The 15,410-nt window shown below is 52.6% G+C and overlaps 1 protein-coding gene across 14 annotated transcripts in view; it reads right to left on the bottom strand.

The window, feature by feature from the left end:
* The window catches only part of LOC143371722 (protein turtle), an 87,255-nt gene that overhangs the window by 36,138 nt on the left and 35,707 nt on the right, over positions 1 to 15,410 (bottom strand). For 12 of the 14 annotated variants that reach the window (XM_076817213.1, XM_076817214.1, XM_076817206.1 and 9 more), the window contains exons 3-6: positions 14,519 to 14,646; positions 13,259 to 13,426; positions 12,850 to 13,163; positions 6,198 to 6,331 (exon numbers count right to left, since the gene is read on the bottom strand). In XM_076817213.1, coding sequence (XP_076673328.1) covers positions 6,198 to 6,331; positions 12,850 to 13,163; positions 13,259 to 13,407 — 597 coding nt within the window. In that variant the 5' untranslated portion in view covers positions 13,408 to 13,426; positions 14,519 to 14,646. The remainder of the gene's footprint in view (positions 1 to 6,197; positions 6,332 to 12,849; positions 13,164 to 13,258; positions 13,427 to 14,518; positions 14,647 to 15,410) is intronic. The other 2 variants (XM_076817205.1, XM_076817207.1) reach the window with 1 other exon arrangement.

The raw sequence follows: 15,410 nt of genomic DNA, 5'->3' as shown, positions 1-15,410 counted from the left end.
GCAGAAGGTCCTCGCCGCTGTTAGACAACTTTCGATAACTTTCTATCAAGAACTTTATGACGTCGTTTTGCCCCGCGGATTCATCGCTCTTCCGTCGAACTAAAATTAATTCCACCTTAAACTCCCGTAACAAGATTTCCTCTCCTTATATCTGGCGAAAGACTTGGCCGGGACTTCGGCTGAATTTACATCCGCGTGGGCGGAAGATCGAACTCTCGAACCGATCTGCATATTAACAAGAACGCGTCCTTCTTTTATACGTCCAACTTGGAGGCTGGGGAGGCTCTCGAAACGCGCCTCTCTTCCCCCGCCGCCGACGGCTCCCTATTAATTGCGAATTATCCGCGGGTTTTGGTGGCGCGCGAGCTGCGGTACATTTGGAGCGGAAAATTGCTTCTTTGCCGTGGAAATTGTAAACGCGACGGTCCGTCCTGCTTCTTCCTGCCTCGTCGCAGCCGCGCGAAGCGTAATACGGTTTTTGAATACGACACGGATGTCGGGTGGACTTTTTTCTCCCTCCGCCGGCTGGTCGTCGCGCCGAGCCCCGGCACGTTCCGTCGCGCGACTTTGTTTCTTCGAGGAAAACCTAATTACTGGCTCGCACTCGGAACAACGACCTCCACTTCCCAAGAATTACCCGGGGATTTGCATTTCCTCCTTGCTCAGAGCGGCTAGAGAAAATAATTAACCCTGCGCGACGGGCAGGGGGGTGGGGAACGGAGAAAAAAACGAGGATAAGGCGAAATCAGAGGTCCTGGCTTTTTATTTCACCGCGGACTGAGAGGGGGAGAGGCCGAGGGGCTGAGGACATTTTGTCGAGCGGGGATCCTAGGAATATTCAGTCGGACCTTGGATGGGAAAGCTGCCAGGTTGCGGGTAACTTTCGCAGATCCCGGAGAGGGTGTTCCTCCGGAGAATCTGCCGGAGGAATGGGGGAGCAGGAGTCAGGTTTCCCGTGGGGGTGAAGTGTCTTCCCGAGCGGAAACGCCGGAGAAATTGAATTGCAACAAGACTCTGCTTCTCTTTTCCTCGCCGGGCTGCGCGCACGGTGTCCCGCGAGGTATCCCGCAAAACTACCCGGGCGTGTTTAGCAACTCTTTCACGAGACGCTCCTCCCTCCTGTCCCGGTCTCCTACCCTAAATATTGTCCCTTCGCGGGTCCGCGCGATCGCGACAAATCCCGACGAGCTCAGATGCACCCCTAAATCTACATTTCGCGCGGCCACGCGAGATTGGCGCGAAGTTTACGGAGTTTCAGTCAATTGCTGTTTCCGCAGACAGCTGCTCCCAAACTATTCGACGTTAGTGAACGCGCCTGCGGTGCATCTCGAAAGCGACGGCGACGTAACGCGTTCCGAGAGGCGCTCAGACCGGAGATCGAGTACTATGTACTCCGTTCCCCGTGTTCCATTAGTCGAAACGAGAATATCACGCAGATAAACGTGTCGCGATCGAACGTGCCGTCGACTTTCCAGTGCCACGCTAATTGTCCTCGCTTCGCAGCTTCTCGCTCACGGGGGAGAAAGGAAAAACGGGAGCAGGAAAATCTCTTCGAATACGGGCCCACCTCTGCCCACCCCCTCCGCAACACGTATCTCGCCTACGCGCGTTTCACGGACGCGCGCACTTGTTTGCGAGACTGTAATGCGGGTTTCCTCTTTCATCTGTTCACGCAGAACACTGGCAGCCGCTGAAAAGCAAATAAAACGCGGCTCTCTCCGCGTTTCGTCTCTGCTGGTACCATGCATGCTCCGCGGTTACAAGAAAAAATAAAAGAGAAAGGAAACAGTACTGCAAACACGCTGCATCGGTGCTGCGTCCGAGTTCTAAAGCTCAGAATTATTTTTACGTGGCTTCCGCGCGAATTCCGCGAGCATTCTACGCGAACCGTTGGTCGGAATCATCGACCACCCCCCCGTTCACCTGCCTCGCGATGCTCTGTATTATTTCAGCCCCAGTTCACGAATAACCGCCGCGTCTCTGTTTCGAAGCGAGACCGCGAGTTCCCGGAAGCTTTAAGGGTTTCCAAAGCCCGGGATTCCAGCGTTTCAATTCTTGGATCATACTTCTTCGACAACCCCTAATTCCGGATGATACCCGAAGTGGCCCGAGCCCGTCGCTGCTCGTCAATCGTTCGCAATAGTCGCGAGATAGCGATACGCGGATGCACACCGACAACAGGATACGAAAGGAGAGGAGACGAGCAGCGAATCGTATGCAAGACCCCGCGCAGACCGGAAAGAGGCAGAAGAGGCGCGCGAAAAGTGATCGCCGCGGCCAGGGAAAAAGTCGGGCGGGAAGAGAAATTAGTTGTCAGCTGCAGTGGCGCGGGGTGAATCGAGGGGCAAGGGAGAGAAGGTCGGCTGGGGTGTCCCCGGGCCTCCCGGTGTGATTTATGCGCGCATAAAAAAGAAAACAAGCTGCCCCTCTTCCGTCGAGTTCCGCCACGGGGTTCGCTTGGAAATGGAAATGGCGGTGGCGCATCCTTTCCTGTCGTTCCGCGCCTCCGTCCTCGCTCTCGGGGCTGTTTTCCAGCGGAAAAATCGCTCGGCGAGAGCTTGACCCTCGGAACTCTTTCCCCGCGAGCATCGTCGCCGCGATATGCTAATTAATTCCGCGTTCTCCAAGTTTCGGGGCGAATCGGATATTTCTCACTGTTTCGTTTTTTATTTATAAAATAAAGATTTTTACGTTTAGTTTTAATTTTTATATAATCACGTTGAAGCCAAAGGTATACAGATAACGAATGTATATTAAAAAATTAGTCTTCTAATGTCTGATTATTATTTTTCTACCGTCAAACACAAAGTGATCCGATTCGATCCGGTCTACCCTACTGAGCAGCCGCCCCTATATCCTCTCTCGAAGCAACGAACAAAGACCACACTTGCGATAATAAAGGACGTTTATTAGAAGCACGGTGGCTAGTACGATCCAGGTACAGAATTGCGATCGCAGAGGAAGCCGGCGATCGTTGTAAGAGAAGCTCGGCGCGCGGAACCGGATACGATTGTCATTCCCGCAATCATAGTATTGTACCGTTGAATCGAACGATCGATTAATTAATTATGCGACGACGGGCACGGAGGTTTGCCGTGTCAATATTCAATTCACGGTTAATGTGTTCCGGCTGGGCCAATGCAGTAGGTAATCGCCTCGAAATCCGGTGTCGATCGACGCCACTTACTCGCCTCGCGTTTTGCTAACCGGCAAGAACCCGTCCCCGTTCGAAGCTACCGAGCGCTCGAACGGGGTGCTCCAGATCGCGGAAAGTATGATCCCTGTTAGCGGGAACTCGCGTGCGCGTGACCTCTTTTCCCGGGACAAGGAGGATGAAACGGTAACGACGGCTTCGCGACCGTACGATCGCACGTGACACGGAGATCAGTCCGGCGGAAAACTACGGGCATGCAGGGTGCGACTGCCTCGCAACAGCCAGATAACGCATATCGCAGGCACAGCTATAATTTTTTAATGCTAGACCGACGATACGAGACCATTCGTCTCGTGGCATGTTGGGAACGCGGCGTGCTCGCGTGCGAGCTTTGGGATTTTTTCCAGCGGGGATCGCCGCGCGCTTGCTGTTCCCTCCGACACGCTTGCCTTGATTAAAATTACACGCGTCCTCGTGCGAATGAAACAGAGTCGTAGAGTCCCGTCGCTGTTCTTCTTTTCTCCGGTGACGCGGGCGGTGGACGATTCGGGTCACGGGGTTTTAAAAGAATCGATGCTTACGCGGCGAATCCCTCTGACCGAATCCAGCAGCCACGCGCGAGCGCTCGCTATTCATGCAAAGAACCAGAGGTGAGAGAGACAGAGACGTGATTTTCTGACTTTCCGCCTTCGGGACGAGCGGAAAGTGCACTGCCCGGCAACCTATCGTTGTTGCCCGACGATTGACGAGCTCATTGGATCCAGCGCTGGTTAACTGTTAGCTACAATTGTCGAGGAATTACGTAAAGCGATTACGCCTCTTCAGGTTTCTCTGACTAGAGGAAAGAAGCGCGCGGTGCACTCGAGCTCGCCAATCGAAAGGGCTGTAATGCTTAGTTTACACCTGACGAGTGAGCCGACTGTGCCGAGCACTCGCCCGGTCTGAACGCATATTCTAGCAAGGCCGAGTAATCCGGCGGGCAAGTCGGCCGAGATTTTCACTCGGCCGAGTAGCAAGATCGAGTGACTCGGCCGAGTCACTCGTCAGGTGTAAACCCAGCTTGATAGATAGTGTAACTTCATGAAGATAGGACTTTGATAGACGTCTAGAAATGTTCGTGGAGGCCTCGTAGACTGTCATAGTAAGCACAGAGAGGAGAGGAAATTCATTGCCGATTTACGATCGAGTGCTCGGCAGGCCGGATCGAATGACAGCGGATGAAACTCCGGCGAAACGAGGGACGCGGCCCTTTCTCTCTCTGGGTTAGGTGCAACGAACTCCACCGCGGTGAAACGAGATCGGGTACGCGTGAATCGCGGCGCGGGGACACGCGCGCAGGAGAAGGAGCGACGATTACAGGTGATTAACACGAAATTAATCGGTCGCCTTTGTCGCGTCGGTCGACAGGCAGCTGGTAGAACTACGCCGTCCTGAATCGATGCAATCGGTATCGGTGAAAGTTCGAGTTTATAATGAGACGAAAGGTAATTACCTGCCGCAAAGTACTGTCGCTCATTCTCTCGCGGGTCCACGAGGCTGCGGACGCGAACGTCGCGATCGTGTAACGATGATTCGCGTGGGATGCGAGAATGTGAATGAGAGAGGGAGAGAGCCCGTGAGCGCGAGTGATCGATTCGAGCTAGTCGCCGAGGGAATCGTGTGATCGGAGGACTTCGTTGATCGACGTAGAAAAACGTGCTCTGCCCTCACCAGTCCGGATCAGATACATGTACGCAAGAATATACCGTGGAATGCAGATACTGTATAATAAATAGTAGTTGCGCTACTGTACGCGAGCGGGAAGCCAACGAAATAATGTACCGCTTTGGATGGGAGCGAGAGGCGTGTCCCGTTCGCCGCCGAGTCCAACCAAAACGCGAATGTACAGAACGCGAACGAAAAACCTTAAGCGCTGAAGCGAACAAATCGTTCGAATAAACAATACGTAAGCCAATTCAAAGTATCGTCGACAATCATTGCAAGGCTTTAAAGAACGTAATGTGTGCTTACGGGGCCCCGCTTCGTCCTCCTGCCTCGGATCGCGCTTGGTATCAGCGCGCGGGGATGCCTTCGGTTCTCGCCGCGATAAACCGGAGTACTTGGGCACCCGAGGACGCGCAAAAAGCGCAACAACCCGGGCTGAGCGTGACGCGCAGCTAGGAAAACCCGGCTGTCAACTCCTGGGCGTCTATAAATCCTCCGCGCGAGAATTGAACGACGAGGATCGCGCACCTGGAGGTCCCTCGGTCGTTTATCGCGCCCGAGGGAAACTCGAGGAGGTATCGAAATCGATCGCCACCCACCGTAGGCTGTTTTGGAATCGGCTTTCCAGCGGAGCGGAGTTTCGCTCGTTGCAATTTGTCACGGGGTCGAGGAGCGCGGAGCGTGTACAGAAAGAAGCGGTCAAAAGGTCCGGAGCGCGGGGGATGATCTACCGAGGGCACGCTCGCGAAAGCGTCTAGTTGCCGAAGATTGAGACAGCCTGCGCGAGGAGGCGAGTGGGGGCTGTCGTAAATAGATAGATCGCCGATAGCGTAGAACGGCCAGTGACCGTGTCTGTCGGTGGCAGAGGAAACGATAAAAAGAGCAACCCGGTACTGAACGGAGGGTGGAAGATTCGATCGCGTGGCTCACACGAGAGCACCATTCATCCGTGCGCTAGACTCTTTCTGTCGCCACCCCCGCCGGCTGGTATCACGCTCCAATTCCCGATTACGCAACGTTCGACCGGCAAATTAAAAAGAAGCCGCGGAAGCGAATCCAGTCGACGATTTCCGCGGGTCTCGGCGATACGACTGCACTGTGTTTCCCGTCGGTGCGGCTCAATTCGCTGCGCCAATAGCTCCGCTGCGCGTTCCGATCAAATAAAAATTAGATATGTAAATGAAGATCGTACAAGATGATGGAGCTTTCACTCGACGGAATAAAGGCACGGGTGGTCGTAGGATCGATCGCTGATACCAGGGCGCGATTCATCTTCAAGCGGGGCCCACGTATTTAACTCACGGATATAGAGAGCAGAGGATGTCGTCCGATATCGTACCGAGTCGCCTACCTTCTTCTCCCATTGGAGAACGTAGGGCACTGGGTGCTCACCGGGGAACTCTACGTGACAGTTGAAGACAACGCTCTCCCCCAGGATTGCCGTAATGTGCACCGCGTCCTGGTGACAGAGACCTGAAACACACCATTCACACCGAACACATTTATTCTCTTTCCAAGTACATACGTACCCTCCTCCTCCTCCTCCTCCTCCTCCTCTTCCTCCTCCTGTGACCCAGCGGCGGAGACGCGCGTTTATTCGTCGCGGGTCACGGATCGCCCGCCGATGCAACCGAGAAGTTCGCCATGCCGAGAGGGAGCTCGTCAACCAACGATCCGTGGCCGGAGGAAACTTGCCGAAACTCTGGCAGACGCTGCTATGACGGCTGATAGATATTTTGCAACAGTCTCCTCGGCTGCCTTTCGCGGACGCCCTTAACTTTTCCGCCGCGAGTCGCCAACTTCCTGATTTACGGAGGCAACTTCTGTCCCCCGTATTTTTGCGACCCTACTTACGACCCGTCAAGTCTCCGGGCTGTTACGCGAGAGAGAGAGGGAGAGAGAGTCTAGCTGCAAATTTCATGGAAGTAATCCAACGCGACGGCTATGTTTTCACCGAGACAACGGCTATTTGCGAAACGCGCGGCACTGTGGTTTAAGGGGGCAGCGACTTTAAGGGGGTAGGTTACCCTAAAATTGTCGAAAATTGCTTCGTAGGATGTTTGCTTATTCCGCTAGCTGCATCTTTTCTACGTATGTTAAACCGCAACCGGGCCCCGAAATTCTAACAAATGAAGGAATTACAGTAAAAAATGTACGAGCTTGCACATGAGATCGGATAACGATGTCCGACTTTAAACGCGGTTTCCCAGAAACTACGTTTTCCAAAACGGTGAACATAAAATCTCGAAAACCGAACGAAATTAATTAAAGGAAAACTACTATATATAATTTAATTGGACTTTTTGCATTGCATTAAGGATATCTTAAGCTATAGAAATATATTTTTTGTTTTATAATTAATCATTGTTGACGGCACTGAGGAGTCGTTAAAGTGTCCAAAAATTGATTCAAATCGGTGGGACCTGTATCTCCAAAAGTTATTACCCGATTCGACTGAAACTTTTTTTATTTCGAAGAATATACTTCTGGCTAGGCGGAACACCAGAAAAAAATACAAAAATGACACTTTTTTTAGAAAATAACGACACTTGAAGTTTGAAATCACTTTTTCCCTATATATTTCATCCTTTCAACGCCTATGAAAATTATAAATTTTCAATTTTTTGTATTTTTCTTGTACCCCCCCCCCTAGCCAGAAGTATATTCTTCAAAATAAAGAAAGTTTCAGTCGAATCGGAGAATAACTTTTAGAGATACAGCTCCCACCGTTTTGAGAACACTGTTTCGAGAAAAACGCGTTTAAAGTTTTACGCGAGTGCCGAGTGGCCGGGTGTTACCCATGCATTTGCCGCTACTCAAATGCCTATAACTTCAGGAATTTTACGAATTTAAAAAAATTCCTTTCAAACGCGTATTCCTAAAAGGTTGAACATTCGAAAAATGAGATAAAAACATAATCGACTTTTAGACCGGAAGGTCCCCTTAAGGGGGCAGCGACTTCAAGCGCGATGCTTCGCTCCACGCGTGATCACGAGTTTCTGTCAATCCCTGAAAAGTCCGTAAAATCGCTGTGGCGGCGCGCGGAAGAAGCGCGTGCACCGCGAGAGCTTACCGACGCGACGCAATGGGATCCATTCGAATAATGGATCTGACTTTGATACCTATTCCCTTTGACCCCTGCTGCGTGCGAATACGACGCGTTTTTGACGCCTCTGCCGTGCGCGACAAAGGGCTCAGCGATAAATCTTTCCGCGCTAGGATAGCGAAACGTGTTGCACAATGGTCTGCGGTCTCGCGGCGTACACACTTCAATTCCATGGAATTGTCCTTGTCAAAGGAGCTTCTCTTCGCTTTGATTATCAGGTGGTTAATTAACCCGGGCTTCGATATTGAAATTGACAAGGGCAACGTTCTGACCCGTTGGGGTGGCATCGATTGACCTGTCATTAGAAAACGATCGTAAATGCTGGCGCTGATAAGGAGCGCAGAAAGAAGGCGATTAGCGTTGCTAACACCCTCCTGACGAAATTATTGATATGGTAGTAAATGAGCGACGCGTCCACCCACTGCTGCCCGCGGAACAACCCTCTCGCACCGACCCCTGCACGCATCGCGCATAATGATTCGGCCAGAGGAACGCCCAGCGCGCATTCGTGTACCATTATCGCGATTAGAGAGTCCTAGGTGGGAGTGGCCCAATCTCTGGAACAACTGTTTTTATCGTCAGCCGTCATTAAAGTTTCAGCTGGCCACATGAGGGCGTGTACACGCACCGCTGGCCACCTCGTTATCGCGAAAAACAAGTTCGTGACCCGCATGTGAAGTGCCGGCCTGCGGACAATTAGCAAAATTGTTATTGCGACGAATTGTTAAGCGTCCGCGAGTCAACCCTCGACATCCTGAAGGTGGGGGAAATTAAAATGGGAGGCAGTTCGGCAAGTTGGCGGCGGACGGACAGAGACGCGGCGGGATCGAAATTTTCACAGACGTTTGTTTGCTTGCAGAAAGTGAAGCACGCGTTCGAACCACCCTCTGCACAGGCATATCGGGAGAACGCGGAAGGTGTACCTACGCGGCAGCCCCAAGGGCGCTCGATGCGGGCGCCCGCCCAAAAAACTAAATGAGACTTTCCAAAGAGCGCTCGCCGGAGCGTGAAAGCGCCGTGAAAATTGTGTTCGTCCGCGGAACAATGGCTCGCGAGCCTCCGGAATCCCACTCGAACGCGTGCATCGGAGGGTGGGGAATTACGCGGGAAAGAAAAGGCTGGGCAAGCAAGAGCAGCCCGATCCAGCCGAACTCAAAGCCGACGGTAAACCGCAAATTATGCAGTCTCCTTGTTGCAAACGCGAGGAAACGTGGCCACTACGGATGGAGGGACCCTCTTCTTTGGAGGATAAGGGTTATGCTACCTGGGAGGTTTGATATAGGACGAGCAGGGGTCGTTGACGCGCGAATGTTACCTGGGGAGGAGACAAGTGGCAAGAATTTACCACCGGAGCGATCTTACGCGCTCGCGAAGGGTGAAAAGTGGCGTGTAATGAAAGGAAAGGAAATGTAGAAAACTTGAGAATGACAGTGGACAGAGTTAAAGACTAGTTTGGAAAGCTGTGGCTGGACGGACGTCTTGGTTGTCGTGGAGTGTGCGACTTTGATCGCCACTGGAGCTCTCCCTGTATTGTCGCTGCCCATTGTTCAGGTTATTGGCAGGTCGGTATCGGTGTATATAGCGTTGCACAGACGCGCGGGCATCCACGAAGGGTCATACATATGTATGGAACGCGGCAGAGCGACCCTTCTTCGGTAGCGTCCCTTAGTTCTCGCATTCCTTTTGCCCGTGCACCACCTGTCCCTGTGTCGACAGCTTCTATTTGCCGCGCAAAGAATGCGCACGTTCCAACACTCCGTTATCTGTGATCGGAACGAACGAGAGCGAGAGAGAAAGAGCGACAAACCGCGAGGACCAGTAATCATCCACCAGTGGCACTAAATCACGGGGAAGCGTTCCTCGCATCGACCGCGGTGTGTATCTTCTTCCTCTTCCCGATTACTTCTAATTGTACCTGACGATATCCGTCGACTCCACTCCCTGATTCGCTACCCAGCGATCCGTATTCTGTACTAATAGTTCCCTTGGTTCTCGGACCATTACTGACCATTACCGACCGCTCTGAATGCCTCGACAACGTACGATATCATACTCGAAGGCGCGCGTAACGCGATACGAGTTCGCAGCTGAGCTCCGCGAGCGGGAGGAGAGAAGCCGAGGAGGACGCAAGAAGATTCTCATCTTCGCCGCCGAATTTTCAGGCAGCGACGAACCGTGAAATTAAGCAGCCACTCCATCGGCTCGTAAGCCGTGTATCGCGTGCAAGCTAAATAGTTAAGGGTGCGCGCTGGCGCTGCACACGCGAGAACGTGGCTGAGAAGCAGGATGACGCGGAAGAAGCAATTAACCAGGGGCTAACGAGCATTCTACCGCCCCGGCTAACTCTCGCCCAGCGAGTACAGCTTTTAATTATTTAGCGTAATTGGATGCACCTAGGGTAAATATATCCCGAGACACGGGGCGCGTCTTCGTCTTTCAGCCGTCGCGGTTAATCGGCCACTAAAGTCAACGGAGCCGTTGCGGTATCGAGTTGTTGACGTTCCACGGACCAGCGTTCGGCTTGTCGTCGCGAACAGCCGAACAAGTTTTTTTAGCTGGGCTCGATCGATCGACCGACATGTCGAGTCGAGTCGATTCGAGCCGCGGTGTGGAACGGGCTTTAAGCAAGGCCAACGTACCCTCGAGGAAGGGACAACGTCATTTGCAACTCGTTTCATCGCCTGCCATCTGGGCCGCTTTGAAGGCAGCTACGAGGAAGAAACCATAATCGTTTACCGCCAGCACGCGCGGATGCCTCGAGTATACGTAATTTATGGCAGCCAAGCGCCGCTCCCCGACACCCCGAGTCCCTGCAATTTCCACAGGAATTTAATCGCCACCGAATGCATCAGCGGACAGACCCTGGCTGCCCTCGAGCGCACCAGCTTCGGCCAGCTCCTTGTTTTCGTAAGAATACTCGCGACTCTGAAGGATGCGTTACGAAGTCCCTAGGGCCTTGCGGAGCTAATTTCGTTTTCGTACACGCGGCTGGGGAGCTCCTCTTAAGCGACGGGCTTAACATTTCCGAGGGAATTACATGCACCGGCGAGTCCATTCGTCCAGCCGAATCAATTTAAAAATTCGCAGCGAGCGCCAGGGAAGCTGAAGGGCACTTCGCGTGCAGCCAGCTTGCCGAACGGCAGAGAGGGACCGGCGGAAAATAATTGAGAAATAAATAAATTACGGGCATTAACTGGGAAAGTTGCTCACGAAACGACGACGGCCGGCGACCTACAGGGGTGCGCAAGTGGCGATCACAATGGCCGTCCTTCGCCCGTTCCCTCGACTTACCAAACTTTCTATATTAAACAACTTTTCCGCTAATTTCGCTCGCGATTCCCTTTTTTCCCCCCCATCTACCCCGCCTTTCTTCCCGCCTTCGCGTTTCAACTTTCCCCTTATGCCCGGAAACCAATTTCGCGATAATTTCGTTCGCTTTACGAAGAACGAAAGAACGAAGATCCTGCCGCGTCCCGATAGCGTAACGGCGCGAGGTGGTATAATCGCCGGTTTCCTCTCCGAGCGCGCTGAACGAGATGGGACGTTAATGTTTTTCTCCGCGGCGAGAAGGAATGCGAGGTTCGAATGAATCGATTCATAGTTTCGCATCGGCACGCACGCGTCATTAGCGTGTGCGATGCGAGGTGCGCGGCGCGCTCAACGAGCTCCCTGGGCGGGATGATGGAGCTTTAATGAAATTGTTCTCGTTGACGAGGCTAACGAGTAACGTAAGGGCGGCCGGCCGGGCCGTGTTGCGTGCCCCGCGGTATTAAAAAGAGAGAAAACATTCTTTGATACGAGCGCCTATTGACGTCAACTTCAGCCATCCCGTTCCGGTAAATTGGTCTGGGCGGTGCGGAGATTTTTCTGCTTCGGTACAACGGCCGCGAATAAACGCAATCGCGGTGAACAACACGCGGAAAACTCCGCGTGAAAGGTATATCCTCTGCTCGGCGTTTTTTCCGCGCAGAAGCTATCCCAGCGCGTTTAACGATGCCGAAATATTATCTTCGATTCGTTGGATACCTTTCAACCGTTAAGCGATTCTCTGACGGATTTTTCACCGCTATCGGTCGTCGATAAAAAGAGAAATATATCCGCCTTTCATACCGTTCAAATGCGTCGAATAATTGTTCCACCCTGGAAAAGAACTCAAAGTCTCTTTTTGGCGGAATTCTCCAACGCTTTGCTCGCCACAGCGAGTTCTTTCAAACTCGAACCACTCGCTCGCGGTGACAAACATCCGTTCGGCCCGAATATATATATATATATATAGACGCGAGATAAAAGAGTCTTACGGGAAAGTTGGTGCAGCGACAGCTATCGAAAATTCGCTTCGGGAGAAATTCGATTTCCACGCGTAGCTGGCTACAGCGTTCGTTTACAGCGATTCTCGAAGGGCTAATGGCGAAGCGCGCGAGTCAACGACCGTGTGCAGGCGTGATTGTACGCTGCGACGCAGAGATACGTGTTACCAATTGCAAGAGGTATCTTGACGGAAACCCTCCGCTCGATCTCAATCGCCGTCATTACGCCTGTGACCGACGCGCACCCGGCCACGCCACGCTGAATACAACATCGATCAGTCGATCGTACTTGCGAGACGATGGAAACCTATTACCCTGGCCCGGTAGACTTGTTCTGATTAGGGAGCTTCGCTAATTGATGTACAACTCGGCAAACCGGCAAACGGTAATGAAACAAACGCTTGCTCCAACACTCTGTGCATAGACGTGTGTGCGTCTGTGCAGGAACCGATGAGGAGCCGACGTTGTCTCTGTTAGAGATTTCGCTGCCCCTGAGGATCGTTCTCGAACGCGTGGAACCTCCCGCCGTGAAAACTTCGCAGTGAAACACAGTAGATACAAAGGTTTGCCTGACTTGCCTGGTGTGACGAAGAGCACGATGCCGAGGAGCAGGGTCCTCGTCGCCAGATCCGCGATCCACCGAAAGTCCCTGCGACACCATCGGAGCCGATGCCTTTCCCCATCCCCTTCTTCTTCCACCTCAGCGTCATTACTGAGGAGTCGTCCGACGGAGAAGCGCAGCTTTCCGTAGAGCGAGCCAAACAAGCCGGTCCCGCTTTTCGCGCGCCTCACAGCTTTCTCTTTGTAATTCTCCTCGTCCTCCTCGCGTCTGCAGGGCCGGGACCCTGTACACGTGGGTTGGCCAGAGGCGAGGGTCGCTTGCAATTCAACCCTGTCGAATAAAATAGACAAGTTTCTCCAGCACGGTTACCGAGGAAGCGAGGGGGCGGAGGTAACTGCGTATCGTAAACGTAAGGGGACGTTTACCTTTCATCGTAGTCGTGCGTGGTCCACTCGTGTGCGAACGAGCCATCGTGCCTTAAGGAACGAGGGCTCTGGGGAAAACTGCTTCCTGAACACCGGGACTCGAGCCTTCGCCGGAGGTCCGTGGCTTGTAGCCCTCCTCCGCCCCCCATTCCCCCGCTCCCATAGTACCTGTAAATCATAAACGACCATGTAAGCCAGCTTAGGATAGCCAAGGATTCGATCGGGGATTGAGTGTAAATAATTGAAGGGGATAGACCAGCCCTTCGGTGCCGAAGGGGAATTATTCCGCCTTAGTAACGAGGCCATCAGATTCACGCGTGCCCATTTTAGCGGGGATATTCCCTGCTAATACGAATTCCCTTCTAATCTCCGAGCGACCGAAAGAGGTATCGCGCTCAGCGGTCGGGCAACAATTTATTAAATGGCACCGCACCGTTTTCGTTTGAATGCGAGCGGACGATAAATCGTGCCGTTCCTCTAGTTGCGCATTCGAATATAATTACACGTTTCCCCGGCCCGTAATCAGTGCTCCCGATAAATACCGGAGGGCGAGCGCGTTCCCCTCGTTATCGGATCGCGGTATTTTCAATTTGCACCAAGCAAGCTACTTAATCCCAGCCCCCGCGTAATTCGAGCCGCGATAACCGTATGTCTCGGCCGGCTTTTTTCCCCCCATCCAGCCCTTCCTCCGTTAATCGAGCAATATAGTCACGAAAGCGGCATAATACCGCGAGCTAATGCCTTAATCGATCCCTCAGAACGGTTTAATCCACGATTCTTATCGCGACCCGATTACTCCGGCTAGAGCCGACCCGAATCGTCCGATAAGAGTTCGATTACTGGCACGGAATGCCCGTAGCCACCGAGCGTCGAACAGGATCCCCTTGGTCGTGGGTTTCTTCGCTGGTTCGTGTCTGCTCGGAGCTTCGAGCATCACGGGTACGTGGTGTCTAACGTCGACGCGAAAACGAGGATCGCGACGCGCCTCGGGGTCCGACACTCCGCCGGATATCGGACGTTCGATGGGGCTTCCGATACGATCGGCCATTCACCGCACGATTCCGCTATTTTCAATCGGAACTCGCCCCGACGATGGTCGGCTCTCTTTAAGTTGCTGATAAAACTTGCTTCCCCGACGTTCTAGCCCGCGAATTCTAATTTCGAGAAATGAGTTTGATTTTCTCCGCGATGGCGCGATCGATCTAGGCTATGGTCTAGAGGAAACTTTAATGTCGCGTCGGTTCGAAGGTAAAGACTCACCCCTGCCGTTCCGCCACCACTACCGCTGCCCGGATCGTTCGCTCCCGGCGCCGAATTTCACCAAATGCGCCACTTCTTCAGCCTCCGCGATAGCCACCTTAGCCTCCGCAACCTGCCGCTATCATCACCTGAAACAGCCAAGCGGTTCGGTTAGAGGGGAGCAAATGCGGGGGAAAATAATTCAGCTCGCTCCAGCGTTCGAGGCCGTGCATTACGCGTACGGTTGCATCGGTGATTATCGAGCACGGCTGAGTTCTTCCGGCGGCTAGTTGAAATTCCGCACAGGTGGGCCACGAATCGAATCGATTAGCGAAATACGTGCTCAGATGCGAGACCGATCGGGTCGATTCAGGCGCTCGCTCCCTGGGAAAGACGACCGTAGGGAGGCAGAACTTTGCAAACGGGGGATGATAATTATGAGCGCTTTCAGGCACATCGCGTGGCTTATCGCCAGCCATTTTTATAATTCGCTTCCCCCTCGAAATCCGCGCTCTTCCGACCCCCTCCTCTTTCAAATGTTCTTGTAAATCTTTCCTACCGCTTCACCCGTTATAATTATTCTACAATTCTAATTATATTTTGCGATCTGGTCGGTTCGTCTTCTCGTCGTTTCTACTCTTTTCTATTCTTTACTTTTCTTGTATTAATTTTAGGCCTAGATTACTTGAATTAAGTTCTCGTTTAAGGTTGGGTTGAAAAACAGTCCTGACTGAACCCCGCCTACGCATTTGTCGCGTTTCTCTCTGTTTTCTACAGTGACTCGCATTAATATTCGGACACTTTTTAAAATCGCATAACTTTTTTAGAATCGGTCTGGGTTAGAATCGCTGATTTCGGGAATTTTCGCGAGTCTCGACCTTATTCTGCGATCTTTAAACGTTTGTAGCTCGGA

The sequence above is a fragment of the Andrena cerasifolii genome, chromosome 7 (genome assembly GCF_050908995.1).
Source record: "Andrena cerasifolii isolate SP2316 chromosome 7, iyAndCera1_principal, whole genome shotgun sequence".
Lineage (NCBI taxonomy): Eukaryota > Metazoa > Arthropoda > Insecta > Hymenoptera > Andrenidae > Andrena > Andrena cerasifolii.
This window is presented reverse-complemented; position numbering and strand designations above follow the sequence as displayed.